The sequence below is a fragment of the Peromyscus maniculatus genome, chromosome 2 (assembly GCF_049852395.1).
Source record: "Peromyscus maniculatus bairdii isolate BWxNUB_F1_BW_parent chromosome 2, HU_Pman_BW_mat_3.1, whole genome shotgun sequence".
Taxonomy (NCBI): domain Eukaryota; kingdom Metazoa; phylum Chordata; class Mammalia; order Rodentia; family Cricetidae; genus Peromyscus; species Peromyscus maniculatus.
Genome location: NC_134853.1, coordinates 171,578,984 through 171,602,524, shown reverse-complemented (window position 1 = coordinate 171,602,524; position 23,541 = coordinate 171,578,984). Strand labels below are relative to the sequence as shown.

The following is a 23,541-nucleotide window of genomic DNA, read 5'->3' as shown; positions in this document are numbered from 1 at the left end:
GGTCACTCTGAGCTCCTCTTCTCCTTCCACTGTGACTGACACCCGCGGGGCCTGGCCCTGCGCCCAGATGATATCACACCGGAAAGAGCAGAGGCTGGCACAACCAAACCATTTAGCTTCAGGGCTGTGGTCCGAGGCTGAGGGCATAGGAGGACTGCCGGCCAGGCACACCCCTCACACTGCAATAGCCAAGAAAGTGCCAAGCCAGAGTCTCCAGCGTCATCCCCCTCAGAAATGTGGTGCTCGATGAGGCATGCTCTTGGGTTACACTGCCCGGGACACTGCTTGGATAATCGTGTGGGGGACCAGGGTGTGAGGTCACAGATCTTTCCTGAAAAATAGATGATAGAGGCGGATCAGGAAGGGGACTAGCACACGCTGAGGCTTCTGGCTGTGTCCCAGGACCTTGGGTTACTCCCAGGTCACCAGACATTCCCTGTGTCCCTGTCACACACAGCCCTGGCTCCTGCACAGTGAGCCAGGCAGAAAAAGAGCCACAGTAAGAGATGGTTGTGTCAACAGTCTCCACAGAGAAGAGCTCATCCTTGTTCCCTCCTCTTGTCCAAGCGTGGTCTGGGTCTGCTCTGATGACCGTGTTTTGAGGTGTCTTGGAGATGTCAAACCATGAATTCAATGTTGCATGAAGGAAAACTAAAATGCCAGGTGTAGTGGTGCATGTCAGTAAGTAACCCCGGCTCTCAGGAACCTGAGGCAGCCTCCGCAAGGTGAGACTGACATACCAGGCAGAGGCAGGGTGGTCAGGACCGGCCCCGCCCTGACCATCCTGCTTCCAAGAAGTCCTGCTCTTGGATGGAGGAGGCTGGGCACGGCCAGCCCCTGCTCCTGTCCCCACACTGCTGTGCTCTCTGCCCCCACCTCAGGCTGCCCCCCCCCCCGGCCATGCTCCCTCCACTTCTTGGCCTTTGCACTCACTGTGACTCTTGTCTGCCCTACTCTGTCTCCTTTTATCCCTTAACTCTGCTCACCCTTTGGGGCTCAGATTTGGTGGCATTTTGGAGGGCAATGGGGCAGGCCCCATCTTTTCCCACACGGGGAGCCTGGCCCCTAGAGCCCCCATAGGGGGGCGCTGTTATAGCATCATCACTGAGGAAACTACATGGACTTGGGAACTGTTTTCCTGAGCTCAGGAGAATCAAGGCAGGACCTGAGGGGCTGGCAGAATTTCCAGCCCTCAGTTATCAATAGAGTGGAGTGGTGGTGGAGAGACCACACCATGAAGGTTGTCCTGGAGATCCTGGTTAGGGCTGCCCTGAAGTAGCCTGCTGCAAAGAATGCAGGGGGTGGGGCCTTCCTTCAGCAAACAGGTTCCCGCAGGCCCGGGCTCTCTCAGAAGGCTGCCTGGAGGAGGCGGAGGAGCCCTGAGACAGGCGCAGAAAGGAAGCAGGCGTAGGAGCGGGAGGGAGAGTAGACAGTACCCAAGGGCGGACTCCGGCCCGAACCCCCAGACTGGTCACGTGAACGCAGGCGGGGCCCAGGTAGTGCGGTGACGCAGCCGGCGCGGCCAGGTGAGGCAGCCGCGGTGCAGCAGGTGCCCAGGGTGCGTCCCGCCCTCCGGCCGCGCAACCGCCGGCGGAGCCCACCTGGCCCGGCTCCGCCCGTCCGCCCGCCCGCCTGCCCTGCAGGAAGTAGGGAGGGCGGGACCGACTGGCCGCAGGACAGGGATCCAGCAGCACTACAAGCTGTACCCGCCCCGCTGCTCCTCGGCCGCACGCACAGGTGAGTCTGGGCTCTGGAGGGTCAGCCGAGAGGAAGGCCACCTGGGCCACCCGGAGCGCCTCTGCTCCTTTCCAGCCCCTCCCGACCTCGGCGACAACGTCGCGCCCCGCCCTCTCGCTGGAGCTGCAAGCCCGGGACTAGGAGCCTGGCTGCTCTGAGCTGCTCAGTCCAAGGGACACTTTGCAGTGGACCCGGTTAGACACTAGGGCGCAGAGACTCCTGGGAAGTCCCGAGGGGCGTGGAAGTGACTCTTCCGGGAGCTAGAAAGACGGTCTGTTCAGATGGGCTTCAAGAATAAGGGGCCTGACACCCCTCGTGTGCTTTTTCTACCTTGATGGCCAGCCATCTAAGCCAGGCTCCACAGTGCCTTCCAGTGGGAGGGGACTGCTCCAGAAAGCTGCGGGTGCCACTTACAGGCTGGACAGTGGGCACCTGACCCTACCCCCCTGCCCTGATCCCCATATCTGTAAATCAGGAGCAGGGATCTGTTTTGAAGTTGAGCAAGAAAGATGAACCTGGGCATGGGCCTCAGGAGTCTGAGTTGGTAGCAGCCACAGTGAGATCTTGGTGGCCTCTACATCACACCTGGAGCCCAGACAGGAGCTGATAGCCCCTAAGTGGATGCTTGGTGTGTGCGTCACTGGAGTGACCAGCCAGCGGTAGGGTGCCGTGTCCAGTGGGTCCATTTGTGACTGCATGCCGGTACACCCCGATACCCTTGACTTCCCATCCTGGTGTGTGGGCACGAGGCTTGAATATGTCTTAATTCAGGCAAGCTGCTTCCATCTCCGGGCCTCAGTTCTCTCTCAGAGTGTCTTGATTCAGTCTGCTGCTGCTGTGTTCCTGTTCTGGGGATAAATGCTTCCGTGGGCCCATGATCTCAGGATACCCATTGTCCAGAGAGAAACCTCCCACAGCACTGCCCGGTGGACGGAGGGGTCTTCAGGCTTCCTTGAAAAAGTAAGCTGCAGAGAGAACAAGATGGAGAGAGTGAGGTGGAGGCTCCTTGCCACTTCCTTCTCCACACACCTAAAACCAGAAACTACTCTTTTCTTTTTAAAGACTTATACGTTTAAGTGTTTTGCCTGCATTTATGTTTGCACACCACAGGTGTGCCTGGTACCCATAGAAATCAGAAGAGGGCATCGGATCCCCTGGGATAAGAGTTACAGACAGTTGTGAGCTTCCATGTGGGTGCTGGGACTTGAACCCAGGTCCTCTGGAAGAGCAGCCACTGCTGACTTCTGTTGAACCATCTCTCCAGCCCTGTAGTAAGAAACTTTTGTGGGGGGTTGTCCCAGTGTTCACCTCCTGCAGGGCAGTCACTCTCCACCCGTGTGTGAGGAAGTGGTGTGAGGAAGCGTGAGTCCAGGGGTGAAGTATCTGGTTGAGATTCTCAGGGCTTGTTCATGGAGACAACAGGTCTGCTCCTCGGAAGGTGATGGTTGCATTTCTGTTTGGCCAAAGGGCCTGAAGGTTTTGGTTTTGGTTTCTAGATGCATCTTGGCATTTCCTGTGCTCACTCTGTGACATGAAGCTCAGGTGACTGTCCCTCTGTAGCATCATGGGTCCAGAATCCCCTGTGGTCTGCATCCAGTTCCTGGTTTGAGGACAGCCATCTGGGTCAGGATGGGGCCTCAGAGCTTGGCTCCTCCCCTTGTACTCTCACTGCCTGGGGCTTGACCCAGGCAGGTCACATTCCCTCTGTCCCAGCTTCTCACTGCTGAGGGAAGACACTCAAGGGCAGAAGTTCGGGAGGGGCTGAAGACTTAGCCAGCCAGAGAGTACCTTCTGTGGGCCTGTTTTTCTGCTGGTGAACTGGGCAGTGGAGGAGGCCTGGCCTTAGGTTCCCGGCAGGTCAGGACTCTGCTTCCCTAACCCAAGCTCCCTTAGGGGACCCCGAGGTTACCAGCTGCTTGGGCTTGTGGAATGTGAAAGGGGAGTGCGGAGTGATAGGCGAGGTTGTGGGCTAAGACTGGATGCACCAGGTGGGTGGAGGGTGACTCTAGCTGGCTAAGATTCGTTTCCCCCACCTCAGCCCTGTGGGCGTTTGTTCCAGTTGGTTGTCATGGGCTGCTTTGTGCCCGGTGGATCCCGGCATCCTGGCCTCAGTACACAGAATGCCTGTGGGTCTGACCAACACTGTCTTCAGATGTTACCAGTTGTCTGCAGGTGGACTAAACTGCTCTCAGCTGAGATTCTCTGAGCTCAGCCCCCACCACCTGACAAATGTCACTAGCTGGTTACAAAGCTGAACCCTGCTGCCGCTCAGCCAGGCAGGATGGCCCAAGGACAAGGCCACTGTTGTGGGGTGGCTGAGTCTGCTGCTAAAGAAGACTGAGCCTGGCCAGGTGGAGATGGCCCAGCCTCAGAGCTGGTGATGGAGGGCCTCCAGCAGGGCAGAAAGTCTCAGACTCAGGGTGGTTTGGGTTCCTATGACCAGCTGTGACCAGCTGCAACGGGCTCAGACTAGGAAGAAATCAGGCTTAGGGAACTAGAAGGCAGCACGGGTACCCACAAGATCCATGGTAAGGGAGCAGAGAACCAGGTGCAGAGAGGCCCACCCATCCAGGACCACACCCACAGTGACTCCCGGAGACCTCTGGCAAGGTCTCACTGGCTCTACATGATATCCTGCCCCAATCATGGTTCTGCTACCCCTGTGCCCCAGGGCATGCTCCCTCTGAGGGTTATTTAGTGGCAAAGAGAACGCGGGCTGTAGGTTCTAAGGCCTCGATCATGGGCCATTTCCAGCCACCCTGAGCAGAAACAGCTAGGAATCCTCCCCACCATTGTATCTGGGTCTGCTGAGTGGCTCTGGCCCAGTTTCTGCTCCTTTTAGTCAGAACCCCTGGGCAAGTTGGTTCTCAGAGAGCATCAGAGCCTCTTCAGTGAGATGCAAGGTGGGCCCAGGACAGAGAAAATGCCAGCATCCATTTGGAAATTGAGCTCCAGTGTGTTTGTGGGGGCAGGTAGAAGTTGTTCCTGAATCCCAAAGACTTTCAGGAATATGGTGGCCAGGCACCCAGATAGAGCTCCCGTAGAAGGCGTCTTTGGAGTTGTTTCCACACTCTCAGTGAGCCTGGTGTGCCTGAAATAGGGAGAAGACACACCTTGGTCCATATGGAGTCTGGGAGGCCTCACAGCCTGCTCTCAGAGGTACTGTTGGTGGATGGCCATGGCTGGCATTTCCCTGGAGGCCACTAGGAGGAGAATCCAAGGCCCCCGTGTTGCTAGTTTCTTGGTGAACCAAGAGTCAGAAGCCAGCCTTCCTGGGGGGAAAGGCTGTCCCTTGGAGTCTACAGTCCCCAGGGACAGAGCCTGTACTCTTGGGCCCCAGTGACCACCCAATCAGCAGCAGAAACCAAAGCAGCTTTCTGAAAGTTTTATGTCTGAGAGACCAAGGCCCAGGGGAGACCAGGCAAGGAAGAAAATGGGTAGCCAGCAGCAGCCAACAGGAAGGAACGTGCAAGAAAACGCGATTCTTGCCCTCTAAGTTAATGGAAGATGTTGTATTTTCAAAACAAGAACAGGATGCTAGGAATGAAGAGCAATGGCTGGGGGGAGCTCTTTGTAGGGGGCATAGGAATGGCAAAAGGGGCGGAAGTCTCAGAAGGCTGAGTGGAGTGGAGGTGTCTCCAAAAGGACAAGGAACGAGAAACGGCGAAAGGTCAGAAATCGGGAAATTTCAGAGCTTCAATCTTTTTTTTTTTTTTTTTTTCCAGAGACAAGGTTTCTCTGTGTAGCCCTGGCTGTCCTGGAACTCACTCTGTAGACCAGGCTGGCCTTGAACTCACAGAGATTCACCTGCCTCAGCCTCTGAGTGCTGGGATTAAAGGCGTGCGCCACCACTGCCCGATTCAGAGGTTTTATTCTTGATTAGTGAGTGTTCCTAAAAGAAAAAAAAAGGGTGCAAGAAATTATTTAAAAAAAAAAAAAGACAGGCCCAGTGCTCCTGGCCTGCCTGGCATCCCAGCCACTGGAGGCTCAAGCAGGAAGACAACAAATTCAAAGCCTGCCTGGGCTGCAGTTTAAGGCCACGCCAGGCAATCTAGTAAGACCCTGTCTCCAATAATAATAAGTTACAATAAGGCAAGGGGCTGGGCTATAGCTCCGTGGTGTAGCAGTGGTTCAGGTGAGGTCCCAGGGTGCCTCCCAGCAGGGGTGGGAAGTGTGAGGCCCGAGCCCTCCCCAAGGCTAGTAGGGAGGAGCGTGGGGTGCCATCTGAGGGAGAGAAGTCTGAAGGGCGCCAGGTCTTAGCAGCGAGAACAGAAAAGGGTGCTTCCAGATTCTAGAGGAAAATTATCCCCGGTGGGAGAGAAGAGGAGAGAAAGTAAAAAAATCTACCCGCTGCTGGGCTTGATGGCACACACCTTTAACCCCAGCACTCAGGAGGGAGAGGCAAGCAGACCTCTGAGTTCAAGGCCAGCCTGATCTATGTATCGAGTTCCAGGCCAGCCAAGGATACACAGTAAAACCTTATCTCAAAAAATTAAAAAAAAAAAAAATTAAAGATCTGGGACTGGAGAGATGGCTCAGGGGTTAAGAGCACTTATTGCTCTTGCATAGGACCTGGGTTTGGTTTCACAACCATCTTTAACTCCAATTCCACTTCCAGGGAATCTGACCCCCTCTTCTGACCTATGCATGCTACAGGTATGCATGTGATGCACATACATACATGCATACAAACACTCATACACCTAAAATAATATTTTAAAAAAATGTTTGCAGACATTAAAAATCTGCCCCCTACTCCTTCCGGAGACAATGTCTGAGATTTGCTTTAAAGAGTAGCCCTGATGGCCTGAGGATAGCCTGAGCCAACCTAAGGACCACCTATCCACCCAACCCCCACCTTGAGATAGGAGGGTGCCCAGGAAGACCCGGAAGTGGCCCCTGCACAGAAGAGTCACACTCGAGCATGGAGAAGCGAAACTGGACAGCTAGGGAAAAAAACTAACAGGAGAGCTGGCTGTGGAGGTAATAGAAATGATTAACAAAGGCAGGCCAGCCTCATGGTCCCCTGCCCCTGGGGCCTGCAGCTGTGCTGTGTGGATGCACAGCCCAGCCTCCGTCTTGTCTGGGCACAAGCTGCAGGAGACATCTGATGCGTCCAGCAGGTCTTCCAGTACTACCCTCAGAACAGGAACCCGTAGCCCTCAGCCCTGCTCTCTGGGGTCCCAGACAGGTTGTTTGCCGGGCCTGTGGGTGTGGTGCCAGGCTGGGAACGGAAGCCACTCCCAGCAATGGCTCACCTGACTGATTCCCTCTGGGCACCTCTGGCCCTGGAATGGACTTTGCCCTGTGCCGGGAGAGGCCACTGTCTGCCAGGGGCTATGCCGTCCTGCACGCCTGAAACGCTAGCTTAGGGGTGATGGGTGTTTGCTGGCAAGGGAGGCAAACTAATGACAGCTTCTGTGGGGTCTGTTCTGAGTGGAATGATCGCTGTGTAAAAGATTGCACCTGAAGTCTGTCCTGGGCCATCCGAAGACAGCTAAACCAACTTCTCCAGACCTTGGTTGGTGCAGCCCTGCCCCATACCACACGTGTGACAGATGCCAGCTCCCGGGGGAGGCCTGGTGTGACTGCTATCATCCTCAGCCAGGACTTGGAATGTCCTTAGGAATGCACCCTCCCTTTCTCAGGAGGCACTAGGCCCCAGCCCGCCCCTCCCTGGGGCCGGTGAGTCTCAACTGCACTCAACTTCTCAGGATAGTTTTAGCCAAGAGCTTCTATGCTGGAAGATCCTGGGACTTCAGGGGGTGAGCGGGGACGCGACCAGATACCTGGGTGCCTCACACTTTAGCAGTGTGACCAGCCCTGTCCCCTTCGGGGAGGGACTGCTGGGCAGGGTCTTGGTACTATCTGTGCTCTGAAAAATGGGTTAGGATGGAGCTGTGACCTGCCTGGAGCTCTGGGGTGAGTGTGATCTTCCTAGAGGTTGGAGAGTCACCAGTTCTGGAGGGCCTGGACCCATCCAAACAGCCTAGGAACCCATCCCCATCTCTGGCAGGGTAGCCGTCCTTTCCAGTCCAGTTCAGTCCATCTGGCTTTGTCAGGCAGGGCAGGTAGGCACCACACCCTGGGATGTGAACCTGGGACAGAGCCCAGGGCAAATGACAGGGAGGCACTGAGGCCCAGTACTGAGCCCAGATCCTTATCCCTGATGTGGGCAAAAGACACGGAGCTCTCTTGTTTAACCATCTGAAAAACAAACTTCCCCTTTGGAAGGCTCTTTCTAATATGTTGGTATTTGGGACTGTTTGGTTTTTGTTTTTGTTGAGATAGTCTCACGATGTATGTAGCCCAGGCTGGCCTCGAACTACAGCGCCTCCTGTCCCAGCCTCTCTGGTGCTGAGTATGTGGTGTGCCTCCACAACCCTCTTAGGCTCATGTCATTTTAACCTAGACAAAGTTCTGAGCATATAAAAGGCTTCCTCAATGTTGGCTCCCTTGTTTTTAGAAAAAGGGAAAATATTTACAGAAGGGTGTGGTGGTATTGTGTTCCCCAAAATATTGTGCACCCTAATAAACTTATCTGGGGTCAGAGACAGAACAGCCACTAGATACAGAGGCTAGAAAATGGTGGTGCACACACCTTTAATCCTAGCATTCCAGAGGCAGAAATCCCTCTGGATCTCTGTGAGTTCAAGGCCACATTGGAAACAGCCAGGCATGGTGACACACACCTTTAATCCCAGAAAGCCAGCCTTTAATCCCAGGGAGTGGTGGTAGAAAGCAGAAAGATCTATAAGGTGTGAAAACCAGAAACTAGAAGCATTTGGCTGGTTAAGCTTTCAGGCTTCTAGCAGCAGTTCAGCTGAGATTCATTCTGGATGAGGACTGAGAGGCTTCCAGTCTGAGGAAACAGGATCAGCTGAGGAATTGGCGAGACCTTTTAAGATTCCTGCTACAGAAGGGAGTTTTCCCCCACTTTACATCAGGGTCCTACAAAGTCTCCTGAGTGCCAACCTCTCTCATTACCAGTGCAGTGTGGTGTTTGGTTCAGAAAAGGCTTGGCCACTGCTATGTGGCCCCCGCAGCCAGTCAGAGCTGTTTAATGGGCTTTGTAGGTCATTTAGGAGCCTGTTAGGAAATTTTCAAGTGATGCCTTTGTTCTTACTGAGCCCATTTTGCAGATTTTAAAATTGAAGCCAAGAAGTGGCACCTGTAATCATTGAGGACCCCAGGTTCCCAGGCCCCCAGCAGGGCAGCTCTTGACGAGTATTGAGGACCTCCAATCACGGAGGTAAGTGGACAGTTGACCCTCAGCATACTGGTCAGTGTGGATGACTGGTTCCCTGGCTCCGGCTATAGCTGGGTCAAATTATAGGTCTGCTCGCCTCAGTCTCTGGGTCACAGGGCAGTGGGATTCCCTGCCCAAGAGGGACACTTGTCCCTTCCAGTCACATCTCTCCTGTTAGCCAAAGCCAACCTTAGGACTGTGCTGCACCCGAGGGAACAGAAAATGCAATGCTGAAGAAATAAATTGGACACTCTGGAAACCATTGCCCAGGGCTTCCTACTGTGGATGGGGTAGGGTGGCGGGACACCAGTAAGTCAATACTGAGGAGAAAGAAGTCGGAAAGAGCTGCTAGGATGAACAGGTAGAGTGGCTGAGGGGCAACCAGGCAATGGCTGTCAGTTCCTGTCCTGGGCTGGGCAGTGAGCCCCTGGACTGTGGCTTAGATTGAAGCTCCCTGCTCTCACTCACCCCATCTGCACTGTGACCCCCAAGACTGGGATTGTGGTCCCCCTACTTCAGAAACATGGAAAGTACAAATGCATATTGGAGAGTGCTATGAGGATAAGTTTTGGAGCCAGCCTTGGTGCTGGGGCAAATGGGCTTGGCTGGGAGAAGGGGAAGCAGCCAGGCTTTACCTGGAGCCTAGCTCTGCTATGTGTGTGGAAAGCCACTGAACAGGAAGGCCATGTCAGGTAGTGTCTCCTCCTTCCACCCTCTACCCCACTTGCTCCTTATTTTTGTCAGGGCCAGACATCCGAGGCATGTCTCCAGCAGGTCCCTGGGCCTCTGGATAGCCCATCCCTTACCAACGATGCAGAGCCAGGCAAGGTCATGGTCACATCCACAGCATCTGCTGCAGTCTCAGAAAACCATAACTCCCCATGCAAACCACACACAAAGCGTCCTGGCATCAGTAAGGGCCCTAGCCAGGATTCTGGTCCTAATCTAGGGGGCCTCTGGGCTCAGCCACAAACCTGCCCTTATTTGTACCCTGCTGAGGACCCAGGACCAGTTATGTCAGAGAAAGCAGGGTGGTCCCTGAGGCCCAGCTCAGCCACAGATTATTTTCACCAGGCCCCTCATCTCAGGGAATAGCTGCCTGAGGCACATAGCCCCAGATTAGCCCAGACTCCAGCTTCCCTGCACACCTGTAAAGCACCTATGCCACATCCCAGGGGAGGCTCCTGGTGAACAGCCATAGCCAGCCCTGCTCTCCCTGTCCTTGCCTGGGAGCTGTTATGGGAGGATGCTAAGAAGAAACAAGATTGAACACCAGGGAGGCTGTACGCAGGAGGCCTCTCTGAGCCTCTCACCGCTTGCCTGCCTCTCTCTCTAGGGTCCCTCTGCCACCCAGCATGTCCCAGAGACATTCTGACAGCTCTTTGGATGAGGAACCACTGGAACAGCGTTTCCATGCAGAGCTGCGACTCGATGCCAATGGGAACCCTATGCCAGGGATCCCCATGGTCCGTAGCTCCTTGAAAGCCAGAACCAATGCTGCCTTTGAGCCAGAGGCCTCCGAACCCCCGCAGGTGCCCCCAGAAGATGGAGAGCCACGACCCATCGTCCTCAGCACACAGAGCCCCGCGGCACTCAAGATGGGCACCCAGCAGCTCATCCCTAAGAGTTTGGCCGTGGCCAGCAAGGCCAAGACCAAGTCCCCAGCCCGCCACCAGAGCTTTGGGGCAGCCATGCTCAGCAAGGAGGCTGCTCGGCGGGATCCTCGGCTCTTCTTAACCCCCAGCTTCTCCTTGGATGACATGGATGTGGACACTAGCATGAATCTGACTCGAAAACTGAGGAACCAGTCCTACAGGGCAGCTATGAAAGGCCTAGGGCCACCCAGCAGCAAGGGAGACTCAGTCCAGCTCGGCCCCAAGCTCCAGGCCCTCGCTGAGGAAGGTCCCCGGCCTCCTGCCCAGTGCCTAGCCAAAAATAAGGTAGGGAGATGAGCAGCAGGGATGGGCAGTGTCTCTAGGGGCCCAGGAGTTCACAGGCAAGGAGGCTGCCTGGTCCTGTGACTATTATATCTGCATCACACATGGCAGTTGCTGGATGCAGGCTCCTGACCATCCTGCCGACCATGCTGTGGCTGGAGGAGGTTGAGTCATGTTCTTGGGAATCTTCCACATCTCTACTTCCATCCAGCGTGGACAGCAGAGGGAATCGGTCACTTTTGAGCCCAAGCATGGAGCCAGCCCGTCTGAAGACACTTTTCAGTGATGCCCGGCTCAGGCTGCCAGTGGGACAAGGAGGGACAGTGTGTAGCCCTCACCACCTGTCTCCCTGCCCTGCTGCTTCCTGGCCTGCCCTGGGTAGGGAGAGTACTCTTCCCTGAGCTCTGGTGTAGCCCTGGGTGTTCAGAAGAACAGAATGGAGTCCTAGCCCTTTGGGTTGCAGGAAGCCTGTGGTCAGGTAGTGACCACTCCTTCCACTTTTCATCCTGCTTGCTCCTTATGTTTCAGGGTCAGATGGGGGATTGCTGTTTCACAGCCATTCAAGGCCATTGCTTCCCAGGATACAGGGCTGTGGAGGGCTTCTGGACCTCTTGCCAGGGGTTTTCCTCAGATTTGTTCAGGGGCTCCCCAGGCGCAGGGCTGTCAGCTTCCGTGAAGGGCCTGGATGGGCTTTTGTGACTATGTGACCCCTAACAGATTCCTGACACTTGTGAGCCTCAATTTCCCCATATATAAGTGAAGATGGCCACCACCCAGTGGTAGCATACTCCAAAAATGCCCTTTGTTGCTTAGAGCTGTTGTACACAGCATCATGGGAAAAGCATGCTTATTCGGGCATACAAGCTCCCTAGACCCTGAGCCTCAGCTTGGCTTTGGGAGAAGCAGACACCTGTCAGTCAGGCCACAAGCTTCCATGAAGGCCGATAGTGGCTAGGTCAAGGCCACTGTCCCTCATCACAGTTCCCTGCCACATCTACCTGAGATGCCTGGACCCTTGATGTGTGTCCCTGTACCCCAGGAACTGGATCAATGCCACCACTGCCCCCTTGTTGGACCAGGCCGGCCAAGGTCTCATTCATTCATTCCTCAATAAGAGTCCCATCTTCAGCACACACTCCTGTTGCATGCCCCATGCTGGGGTACTAAGCTGTGGCTGCTCCTGAGAGCCCCTGTGCAGAGAGGGTGTCACGGGCTGGCAGGTGACAGTACCAGAGGCCCCAGGAGCCTCCTAGATGAGAAGGCTCCCCATGGTCCCAGGGCCAGGAGGGATTTGAATTGGAGGAGGTGAGGGGGTGGGGGAGGGTGAGAAAAGGAGCTAGGCCAGGTTTAGCTGGGAGTGTCATACTTTCCCCGACCTGTAAGGGAGTTTTCAGGCCCCAACTGGTTCTAAGAAACCAGAAGCGACTGGCCTCTGCTTTCCTGGAACCAGTGTACCTGTGAAAACCTGGTGTTCCAGCCAAGGAGTGGGGACTGTGTGGGAATGCCAGTGTAGAGTGGGACTTCCCCAGACTCTGCCCTTGGTTGCCTCTGCAATCCCCTCCCTCAATTTCTGGGGCCCTGAGCCAGTACCAGGGTCAGACTCTAACAAACAGCATTCTGCCCACTCCAGCCCCCTCTTCATTCCCACCACGTCCCAATCTCCAGGTAATGCCTTTTAACTGGCTTAGCCCCTGGGCAGCCTTCCTGGGCCTGTAGCAGCCCGCTGCCTGGTACCCCAGCTTTTACCTCTCTGGCCTCTGCTTGTGAAGCTCCTTCCTCTCCCTTACATATCTTGCTGTGGGATAAATCTCTGGTCTGCCATAGTAACAGAAGGGGAGCCCACCCATGCCTCCCTCCCCACTGACTGCTGAGGTTTCTGTGTCTTCTCTGCAGAAAACTCTGGGTCGGAAACGTGCACACAAGGGCTCCTTCAAAGATGGTAAGTGGCTCGCAGGAAGCTGAGGGCCGAGCATGGCCAGGAAGGGGTCTCAGTAGGGCCAACCCGGGACTGGGTGGGTCTGAGAAGATGAGATCTTCTGGGCAGGACATTGGGCACAGATCCCAGTTGTTGATGTGACTGTATGTCTCGTAGAATTCCCTTGGACACCTAAACTATGTGACCCAAAGACAGGACAGGACAGACCCACACTATCTTGAGTATCCAATGGGACCCAGGTTGGATTATAGGGCATTTGGCCTCCAGAGAGGCAGACATTCATCTCTGTTCTCTGCATGGAATTTTCCCAGTCCAAAGAGAGCCTACTGGGCACTGCAACTCGTGAGAAAGTAATAATCATTGTTGTATCTTCCTGGTCCCACTGAGGCATGGTGACTCCAGCAAGAATATCCCTCCCTCCTGGCTCATGTTAGCTCCATGGGTAGCCACAGGCCAGAAACAAGGATTCGGGCCTCTCTGCAGTCTCTGGGACACACTCCCTGTGTGGAACAGCAGCAGTGCCCAGTCTCGGGTATAGGCTGACACATCAGCTGCATGGCCTCAGAGATGCCCTGAACTGGGTTAGCCCATGCCAGGATGGGCTCGTAGTATTGATGGCTCATGGCCAGCAACCAGCATACTCAGGCCCCGCCTGAGTACCCCAGCCTCCCTCTCCCCGACCAGGCACAGCTGACCTCACGCAGCTCTGGTTGGTCGGCTTGGCCCTGACCTGGAGTGCCACATTCTACACTGGGCTGCTACCATCTCCCAGGATGACCTTACACCACTGTAGGATCCAGTGGGCCATAGGGGAGCCTGCATGTTTTTGAGAGCTTTGTGGGGCCCTTGGGAGGGCCAGGCTACCCCCAAACCCTCATGCAGACAGGTGACTCTGCTCTCTCCAGAACCCCAGTTGTACCAGGAGATCCGAGAGCGGGGTCTAAATACCAGTCATGAGTCTGATGATGACATACTCGATGAGCCTGCCAGCCCAGAGGGATCTCAAAGAGCGGACACCACCATTGTGGTCAAGAGCTATCGGCCTGCCCAGCTTACCTGGAGCCAGCTGCCAGAGGTAAGGAGGCCCCATGGCCTTCCCTTCCCTAGCTTGTGGTAGCCCAGGGCCCTTACAAGGAGTTCAAACTTAGCTTCCAGAGTCACTGGGATACACAGTTGGCCTGTGGAGCAGTGAGTGTGTCTTCTGACCTGGTATGTGGCTGGAGGTCTGACCTGAAGGGGCTCTGGGAGCACAAGGAGTCCCCTTCCTGGGCCCCTCATCTCACTAGAGCAGCCCTCCACACTTCCCACATCTGAAAATGGGGCCCTGTCCAGGCTGTGGGGTTCAATCAAAAGCAGGGCCAGCATGCATAGTGGATGCAGCACTGGGGACCTGGTTGGCTGCTGTTAGAGGCATGTGACCCCCATCCTCTGCTGTGGGTGTGGCAGGAAATGGAGATGGTGGACCCAGCCTTTCCTTCATTTCAGTACAATGGAGCTTCTTGTTTGCCTGCCATGGGATTGAGGGACCCCCCATGAGAGTGTCCACAGTGGGACCCTGGCTGGGGAGGGTCCAGCCAAGGGCTGTAGCAAGGCAGGCTCTACTTCACAGGCAGAAATGTCCAGAAGTACACATCACCCTGCTGGATGCCAGAAGCTGGGGACAGGTGATTCCTCCCATCTGGGATGGGGCTCAGTACACTGCACCCCATAACATTGCCCAATATTTGGAGCCTGGCCTACTCATGCTTGGAAAGCTGCAGGGCCCCATGCATTGTTGACAGTGCCTCTACCAGGCTGTGAGTAGGAGAACACAAATGGAGGCAGTTCTCTGTCCTGCAGAGGCCAGGCATTGTGGCAGTCCAGCCTGCCCTGACATGCTCTGTATCGATAGGCGTGGAGGGAGCCACGATAAGACAACCTAGGGCCATTGGCCCCAAGAGGGTGAAGAGTGCAGGTGATAACAGCCTGTGCCTTCCCTGGCAGGACTCTGACTCAGCTGCTCAGGTGGTGTCTGAATCATCACCCCCACACACACAGGCACATGTGCACGCACACATACACACACACACACACACACACACACACACACACACAGAGTCTCTCTGTGTCTCTGTCTCTCTCCCTTCCTCTGGACTCCCTGTCTGTCTTCCTGGCCTGGTCTAGGGCTCCAGAGATAGAGTGGCACTGTCCTGCGAGGTTTCTATGGAGAGGAAGATAAGCTGAGAAGACAGACAGCTGAGGGTTCTGATTGGAGGTGGCTCTGCCCTCCAGGCTGGGTCTGGCCCAGAGGATGGAAGTGGGGGCCTGGCTCCATTTGTAGGACCTGTGACCCTTAGCTCCTTCGCCTGTGTTCTCCCCAGGTGCTGGAGTCAGGTATCCTGGACACACTGTCGGTGGAGGAGCGCAAGCGGCAGGAGGTAAGGCCATCGGGAGTCCCTAGACATGGCGTGGGCCACACAGTACCCTGGAAGTTGGAGAACCGCAGTGATACGCTGTCCTCACCTACCCTAATGGCCGCCTCACGGGCCAGATACCACGATGGCTGAGGACTGAGCCTCCCGGTTGCCTTGTGAGCCCTCAGGCAGCGTCAGGAAGGAGCCTATCTTTGCCGCCTCAGGAAGAGCCAGAGTCCTGGCCCGGGATGAGGGGCATAGCTCAGTGGCAGTGTTTGCCTAGCATGTGTCAGCCCGTGTTTGATCCCCACCCAGTACCATCTTCCACAGAAAGCTGAGTCCTGGCCACCTCCACACAGCCTGAGTTGGTGAGCCAGAACACGTAGGGACGTGGACTCATGGCCTGTGCAGCCATCATGACAGCCCTCCGGAGGGGCCCACGCCCCAGTCTTCCTCCCCCTCCCAGGGCATGGCCTGACACTGAGCGTCATCTTTTCATGCAGGCCATCTTCGAGATCCTCACGTCCGAGTTCTCCTATCTGCACAGCCTGAGCATCCTGGTGACTGAGTTCCTGCAGTCCAGGGAGCTGAAGGCCACTATGACACAGACAGAACACCACCACCTCTTCTCCAACATCTTGGATGTGCTGGCTGCCAGTCAGAAGTGAGCTTCCCGGCCCTTCCACGTCTGGGTCTGCCTGGGTCCCCAGGAATGCTCTTCGCCTTGCCTCTAGGCAGCCGTCATTGCAATGATATCAATGGACCCTGGGTTATAGCTGTGCATGGGAAGCTCGGAGCAGCCACTGACTCCCAGGCTGGGCAGTGGGAGGCACTTCTCTCCCATACAACCCTGCATTACCAATGGGTATCTCACCTCAGCACTGGGCATAGTCAGCAGCACCCGCAAAGTACTCGCCCAGCCAGGCGGCAGCCTCGAGTTGCATTCCCAGGTCATGTTCTACCTAGCAGTGTCTGGTGGCCTGGCTGGGCTCTGGTTGCAAGGCCTAGAATCAGAGGAGGGGCCAGGCATGCAGCTACAGGTTGGTGAGGGCCTGTGTCTTGTGTGTGTGTGTGCAAGTGCTTTTGTGATTGCATATACGAGTGCCTCTGTGTGTGTGTATGTGTATGTGTGTGTGTGTGTGTGTGTGTGTGTACACGTGCATGCTCTGTGTATGTGTCTTTGCATACTTCAGTGGGTATCTCACCCCAGCACTGGGTATAGTGCCTGTATGTGTTTGCTCATGCCTGTATATGTGCATGTATTCACGTCCTTAGCACCATCCGGTCATGTTGTGTGTGGGGTCAGCCCTTGCTGCTGCTGTAGTCCAGGAGACCCCGGGCCTCCCTGTCCTTTAGCCTTGGCTTCGCTGATGAGGCTGGTGCCTGAGGTCCTCTCCTGGGCCTCAGTGGTGTCAGGAGAAGAACAGGTCACAGGGTGCTAGTTCACAGGCTGGGCCGTCCAAACATAGGATGCTGGCTGACCAGCCTGGCCCTTGTTGAGCCCACCCAGAGTCTGTTGTGATGTCCTCTCTACCTCAGGAAGTTTCATTTAGACAGGGAACAGAGGACTGTCCTATCCCTGGACACAAGGACTTCCTGTAAGAGATTCAGTAACCAACTGTGGGAACTACTCACTCCTGACTCATCGGAGGAGGGGAGGGGTCCCGGAAAGTGGGTGACCCTCATGCAGACTCCTGTCCCCCATGTGGTCCCTGGATGCTATGCAGCCTCTAATTGCTCAGCATGGCCATTGCTGCCCTGGTGTGGGACTCTCTAGCCTCCTCCCTAGCCATTCATAGTGATCTCCTTTGAGAATTGGTGCTATTTTGGGCCAGTAGTGGGAGGCTGGCCCTTCCAGACCTTTCCAGGAAAACCTAGGGCTCATGCATTTCAACTGAGTGTCCTGGCTTGCCTACTTGTGCATGGTGGGTGTGTGCAGGCAGCCTCAGCTTCCGTTCATCCATGGGGCCCATGTGCTTCTGAGGCTCTCTATTAGTTACACAACTTTTCCCAAGGGCCAGTGACTCTTAGAGTGCACTTTGTTATAGGAAATGGGATCCATGTGGGTAGAGGGTCTGTTGAGTTCTAAGGACCCATACTCACATGCAAGCCTGGAAGAGTCTTCTCAGATGGACAGAGTTCTTCCAGCTGCCTAAGGGCCTAGAGACATGGGTATAGCTCAGGACCAGCCACTGGTCCCACATACCAGGTTGCCAACACCCAGAGAACTCTGGTTCATTTGCTCACTTTGTCATCATCCTGCCTGGCTCAGAGGCTAGCAGTCTCTCCAGGACCTCCTCACTTGTCCACTATGGCCTGGACTCCATGAAAGTGGATAGTTGTGAAGCCTGGCAGGGAGCTTGGCTGGCAGAATCACCTTAGTTTCAAGGGCCATCCCTAGACAGATATGGCTCTTCATGGGTCTTTTAAGACCCCAATGCATCATAGGATCGCTGCATCTCTGTCCTTGAACCTCACACCCAGGGACAGCCATAGAGTTGGATGTTACAAAGGCAGTGTGGAGAGCTGATCTGTCATGGGGGGCGGGTCCCCTGAGGGCGTTGGACAAATGTGGTCGAGATTACACAACATTCTGCCTGACCCACTGGGCACCTGCCATGTACTGCCTCCGAGACTGATCTGTGCAGACATTTTTGTCTGCATCCATGTGTTGTATGTAGGTGTGTGCACACACCCACCAAAACTGTGCCTTCACTTCCCCAACCACTCCCCACTTCAATGCTGCAGGTTCTTTGAAGCCCTGGAGCAGCGGCACAAGGCACAGGTGTGTGTGGAGGACATCAGTGACATCTTGGAGGACCACGCAGAGAGGCACTTCCACCCTTACATTGCCTACTGCTCCAACGAGGTCTACCAGCAGCGCACCCTGCAAAAGTTGTCGTGAGTGGGCCTTTCTGCCCCCAGCCTTCCTCACGCAGGTCCCACCTGCCCAGCCTCCTTCTGAAGTCCTGATGTTTCCCTGTTGCAGGAACAGCAATGCAGCCTTCCGAGAAGCCCTAAGGGAGATTGAGAAACGGCCCACGTGTGGAGGCCTGCCCATGATCTCCTTCCTGATTCTCCCCATGCAGAGGGTGACCCGGCTGCCACTCCTGACAGATGTGAGCATCCAGGAGGCTTGGGTGCAGCCATATGAACACCCCTGGAGGCCCTGCCTTCAGAGTTGCCTCTCTGACCTCTTTCTCCACACTCCTACATCTGTAATTGGATAATTACAGTGCATATAAGACAGTGTGATTAATCTTGATCGCTCTGCGGTCGGTAACATGATACTGTAGCCTGTAGACACATACTTAGGCAAGAGCCCATACACCCTTGGCCCTGGAACTGCAGAAATACTGCTCTTCCCCAGGATGGAAAGGGCCGGATGTGTGGTGCTAGCTCCCTTTCCCTGGCTTGGCCCCAGAGGTGCAGAGGCCATATGTGGACTGTAGACACACTGGTGGGTCCAAACAGGAGCCCTCTGGAAGTCCTTGCTTGCCTTGAGGCCCCTCCCTGACTTCCAGAGTCTGGAACTGGTGGGAAGCCCTTTCCCATGCAGGGCTCCTTGGGAGGGGATTGGGTGCTTCACAGCTGTTGTCTTCCCCCAGACACTCTGCCTGAAGACACAGGGCCATCCTGAAAGGTGTAAAGCTGCCAGCCGTGCCCTGAAGGCCCTCAGCAAGGTGAGGCGAACTTCTTGTGGTACCGATGGGAAAAGGGACTAGATCCAGTGCCACCAGGGGGGCAGGCACTCTGTGGAACATCCACAGTCCTCCATCCGTGCCTGCGGTATACATGTAAACTCAACCCTGCAGCTGGTGAAGCAGTGTAATGAGGGGGCCCACAAAATGGAGCGCACAGAGCAGATGTACACGCTGCACACACAGCTGGATTTTGGTAAGGTCAAGGTAGGTGCCTTGCCAACTCACCCACCTCACTGTTGTCCTCATCCTAGGAGTCACAGGCTTCTGGGGACGGAGGTTGGGGGACTCCTTGAGCTGCCCTGACTCGGGGAAGGGGGTGTCAAGGCCTCTCCAGGACTGGCTCCCACCCTCAGCTTAGGCAGAACATTCAGCAAGTGCCCAGAGAATTGGGGCCGCTCAAGGCTCTCCTGTAGGGGAGAACAGGGCCCACGCTGGTACCTGTGGGCCAGCTGCATGGGTTCAGGAATATCCCATTGGTTCTCCGCTTAGTCCTAACAGGGACAGCAAACTCAGTCCAGGGAGGCAGGGTTGTCCCATCACCTCCACCTTGCCGTGTCCATTTCCTTCATCTGTCCACTCTGTCCCCAGTCCCTCCCGCTCATCTCTGCCTCTCGCTGGCTCCTGAAGCGTGGAGAGCTCTTCCTCTTGGAGGAATCCAGCATCTTTAGGAAAATTGCCAGCCGACCCACATGCTACCTGTTCCTGTTCAACGATGTCCTGGTTGTCACCAAGAAGAAAAGGTAGGCACTAGGCTGCAGATGTCAGGCGAGAGAGCAGCCGGGAGTGGAGTGGCCCTGAACCCCTCCAACTTTGGTTGACACTCATTGGTACACCTCACTTGATCTGGGGTGGCCACACGGCTCTATACAGAACCAGATCTCTGCTTTCTGCAGGCCTGGGTTTCCCTCTCTTACCATGGAAGCTGTCTCCAGGCCCAGGAGACAAGTCTTAGGAGCACTCTTAAGGTTAACTGACGACTCTCCTGTGTCCCCACAGTGAGGAAAGCTACCTGGTCCAAGACTACGCACAGCTAGACCAGGTCCAGGTCAGGAAGCTGGAGGCCTCAGAGCCCTCCCTGCCAGGAGGCAGCACCCGCAGTTCCTCAGTGCCCCACCCCTTCCAAGTGAACCTGCTGCGCAACAGTGAGGGCCGCCAGGAGCAGATTCTGCTGTCCTCGGACTCTGCGTAAGATGGTGGAACCCAACGGGAGGGGAGCACATGTGCAAACAGGAGCCCCGTGAGGACGGGATGTGCCGTACTGAGTCTGAGAGCCTCTATATGCTGAGCACTGCCTGTGCCCGGCAGAGCCATAAGCAGAACGCAGCCTGTCTCTGGGTATTTGTTTTCCTCGTGGGAACACACCAACAGATGAATGGCTGTACTGTCCAGTAACCAGGGAGGGAGCTTCAAGGGGGAGAAAAGGATGAGTGTGGATGTGATCAATGGGCCTTCATCATGGTCAAGGTGGTGTTTAGGTCAAAAGCCCAAGGGACAGAGGGAGTGAGGCAGCAAACAGAGGAGTGCCTAGCCAGAGCACAGCTGTGCAAAGGCCCTGAGGCAGGAGCATCCTGCTGTCAGGCAACAGGATGATGTCAGGAGCCAATGAACCCGGGACGTAGAATGGGCTCATGGACCCCAAGAAGGAAGGAGGGTCTCAACTATGCTCTCTGTGGCCTCCAGGAGTGAGCGGGCCCGGTGGATCACAGCCCTCACCTACAAGGAAAGGCAGTGGCAGGGCCTCACCAACAAAGGAGGTGAGTGTGGGGTGTGCAGGATTGCAGCCCTGGGTACAGCTGGTCTGTCTAGATGGCAGGCCACACACGGCTTCCCCGGGGTACTTTGCTTGGGCACTGGCCCCTGTATGTAGTTGTGACTGTGTCCATGTAGCCACAGCTTAACCTTATTGGTCCTTAAGAGGCCCGAGGTCCTGCAGCTGGGGAAACTGAGGCCAAAGGAACAGAACAGGCTAGCCCATCAGAATGTCACCTCGGGCCCTGGCTGTTCTCTTCAGGGAGACGTCCATCTGCAGGTGCCAGGGGTCTGTCCTGCACCCCTGGAAGGCCAGTCTTCATCCCAGGGAAGCTGTCCGTCTTCTGCTGGGACAGCTGACGCCATGTGTCTGTGGGAGAGTACTGGCCTAGCTCTCTGTATTTCCCCCAGACCTACCCCAGGTGGAGATCACCAAGGCATACTTTGCCAAACAGGCTGATGAGATCACACTGCAGCAGGCTGACGTTGTCCTGGTCCTACAGGAAGAGGACGGTGAGTGTGGATGTGTCACACCTGAGTGCGTGTCAACCAGACAAGGGTGCAGAGTGTACTGGGGTGCAGCGAGAACTTCCTCAAAGGACGGGGCTGGGGAGATGGCTCAGTTGGCACAAGGACCTGATTTTGAACTCAAGAGCCCACATAAAAGAAAGCTGGGGATGGTGGCACATGATTGTGTCATCCCATTGCCAGGGAAGCAGACATGCAAATCTCAAGGGCTCATTGACCAGCAGCCTAGCCTCGTTGGCAAGCTCCATGATGATGAGAGACTATCTCAAAAGACAGTGGGCAGCACCTGAGGAACTAGGGTTGTCTTTGGGCCTCCAAGCACATAGGTGTATGTGGATCCATACACGCGCATAAACACACCACGCTCAGTCTCCTCAGAGGGAGGACTGCAAGTACTGGAGTCATGGGACCAAAGTGAGTTCACTCTGAGCCCTAAGTGAAGCGAACGCGTGTCTGCTCCTGGTGGTCCCGGCCTAGGCTTCTACAGGGCCCAGGTCATGCTGGTGAAGTGGGTGGCCAGGAGCCCATGTGGCCTTGAGCGATGCCTCCTTGGCTCTCTCTCAAGGCAGGAGGGGTGGTCAGTTCCCATAGTCACCCAGGCCCTAGAGCCCTCGAGAGCAGAGATGGGATGAGAGGGATCCCTCTCATCTACCCCTCTGCTTCCAGGCTGGCTGCACGGAGAGCGGCTTCGGGACGGAGAGACGGGCTGGTTCCCCGAGAGCTTTGCTCGCTGCATCACCAGCCGCGTGGCAGTGGAGGGCAACGTGCGCAGGATGGAGCGGCTCCGGGTGGAGACAGACGTGTAGCTGAACCGCTCAGCAGCCATTGTGGACACAGCTCCAGTCCTCCCACCTAGCCCCAGGAAGTAGGACACAGCTCCGTTCCTTGGGCCTTCCCACAGCCTCATGGTTGAGTGCAGAACACGGGACATCTGTACATTCCACCTGCTTTCTCGGAAGGCTTTGAGGCAAGCTCCAGGGGCCTACATTCTGGTAGGAGTCCAGCTTGGCTCCTCGCTTGCCACCTGAGCCACACCCAGGCCAAGGGTGATAAAGGACTGCTGCCTTCATTGAAGACATCACAAGGCCACCTCCCAGATCCACCCCTCTTTCCCAAGTGAGACAGGAAGGGCCCGTGTCAGAGAGGACAGTGTTGGTGGAAGGTGACCTGAGGTGCCAGCAGAAATGTTATGATGGAGGTTTTTAAATAACATTAAACTATTTCTTTAAAACTTGGGTTTACACCTGAGCTCAGGTCACAGCCACTTGTCTCAGTGAAATCCCAAGGTATAACAGGTGCGTGGAGCCTGGCCTCGGGTCTGTCCTTAGCTCTGACCCATCTGTCTACTAGCCAGAGTGTCGCAGCAAAGCTGGGGCTCCTGCTTGTGGGGTCAGAAATGTTAACAGCTGCACCTTACAGGGCTTGGCCTGACCACAGGGTTCTGAGAGCTTCGACACAGTGGAGACTCTGAAAACCTCCCTTTTGGGGATCTGCAGGCCAGAAAGGCAGCCTCCATGCTGACTACAGCCAAGCTAGGTCTCTCCAACAGCACCCCCAGCCTGGTGCTGAAGCCCCATGCCTTCCTCTGCTTGGCTAGTGCTAGATTGGGGTGGAGCACCCAGCATCCACTGTAGCATCGGTCCCATCCTACTGGGCTTAGCCTTGCTACAGAAGTGACAGGTACGGGTGAATCTCCACTAGGTGTAAAAGCACAATGGTGATGCCCTACCTCCCTAGGCTTGGGGAAGAGCCACGCCTCTAGACAGGCTAGGGCCAGCCACTCCCTATGGCCTCCATGACCAAAGAAGCCAGAAGGGCCAAGTCTAGGCTCAGCCTGACACTAGTCTTCACCAACGTGAATACTCACCCATGTTTGTGAGTGGCTGCTTTGAGGGGAGGGCCAGGCCAGAGTTCAGGGAGTAGGCATGGCCTGGGTTGACTCTGAGGTAGGGCCTAGTACCTCCTTCAACCTGAAATAAACGTCTCCATCTTCCTCACCCTAATGCCCCACTTCCTTGGGGCTGTGGGTGTGTGTGTAAAGCACACTGGTGGCCACGGAGTGGTGTGTATGCACATAGGTGCAGTATGTGCACTGATGTTCGCCTGTGGCACAAGCAGAAACACGTTGGTGTGAACCCACTGTCCTGTGGCCTCTGGTTTGCTCCCCGCATTGACCCTCTGAGGAGCATGTCAAGGAGAAGCAGGCTGGCCCACCACCAAGCACCTTCAGTAGCTAGAACAAGGTGGATTGGAAGGCTGTGAACCCAAGCCTCTAGCCTTTCCTCCAGGGAGCGAGAGAAAGTTAGTC

At 55.6% G+C, this 23,541-nt stretch overlaps 1 protein-coding gene across 1 annotated transcript; it reads left to right on the top strand.

Annotated features, from left to right (window-relative positions):
- The first annotated feature begins 1,403 nt into the window (after positions 1 to 1,403).
- On the top strand, positions 1,404 to 23,230 carry Arhgef16 (Rho guanine nucleotide exchange factor 16). The gene is made up of 16 exons (XM_006984060.4): positions 1,404 to 1,737; positions 8,880 to 8,989; positions 10,323 to 10,926; positions 12,817 to 12,862; positions 13,765 to 13,934; positions 15,220 to 15,276; positions 15,756 to 15,916; positions 18,001 to 18,153; positions 18,242 to 18,371; positions 18,861 to 18,935; positions 19,068 to 19,160; positions 19,545 to 19,696; positions 19,953 to 20,141; positions 20,637 to 20,710; positions 21,117 to 21,218; positions 21,900 to 23,230. Exons 3-16 carry the CDS (start codon positions 10,342 to 10,344, stop codon positions 22,037 to 22,039), a joined length of 2,127 nt encoding a protein of 708 aa, XP_006984122.3. The 5' UTR covers positions 1,404 to 1,737; positions 8,880 to 8,989; positions 10,323 to 10,341; the 3' UTR covers positions 22,040 to 23,230.
- The last annotated feature ends 311 nt before the right edge of the window (positions 23,231 to 23,541 follow it).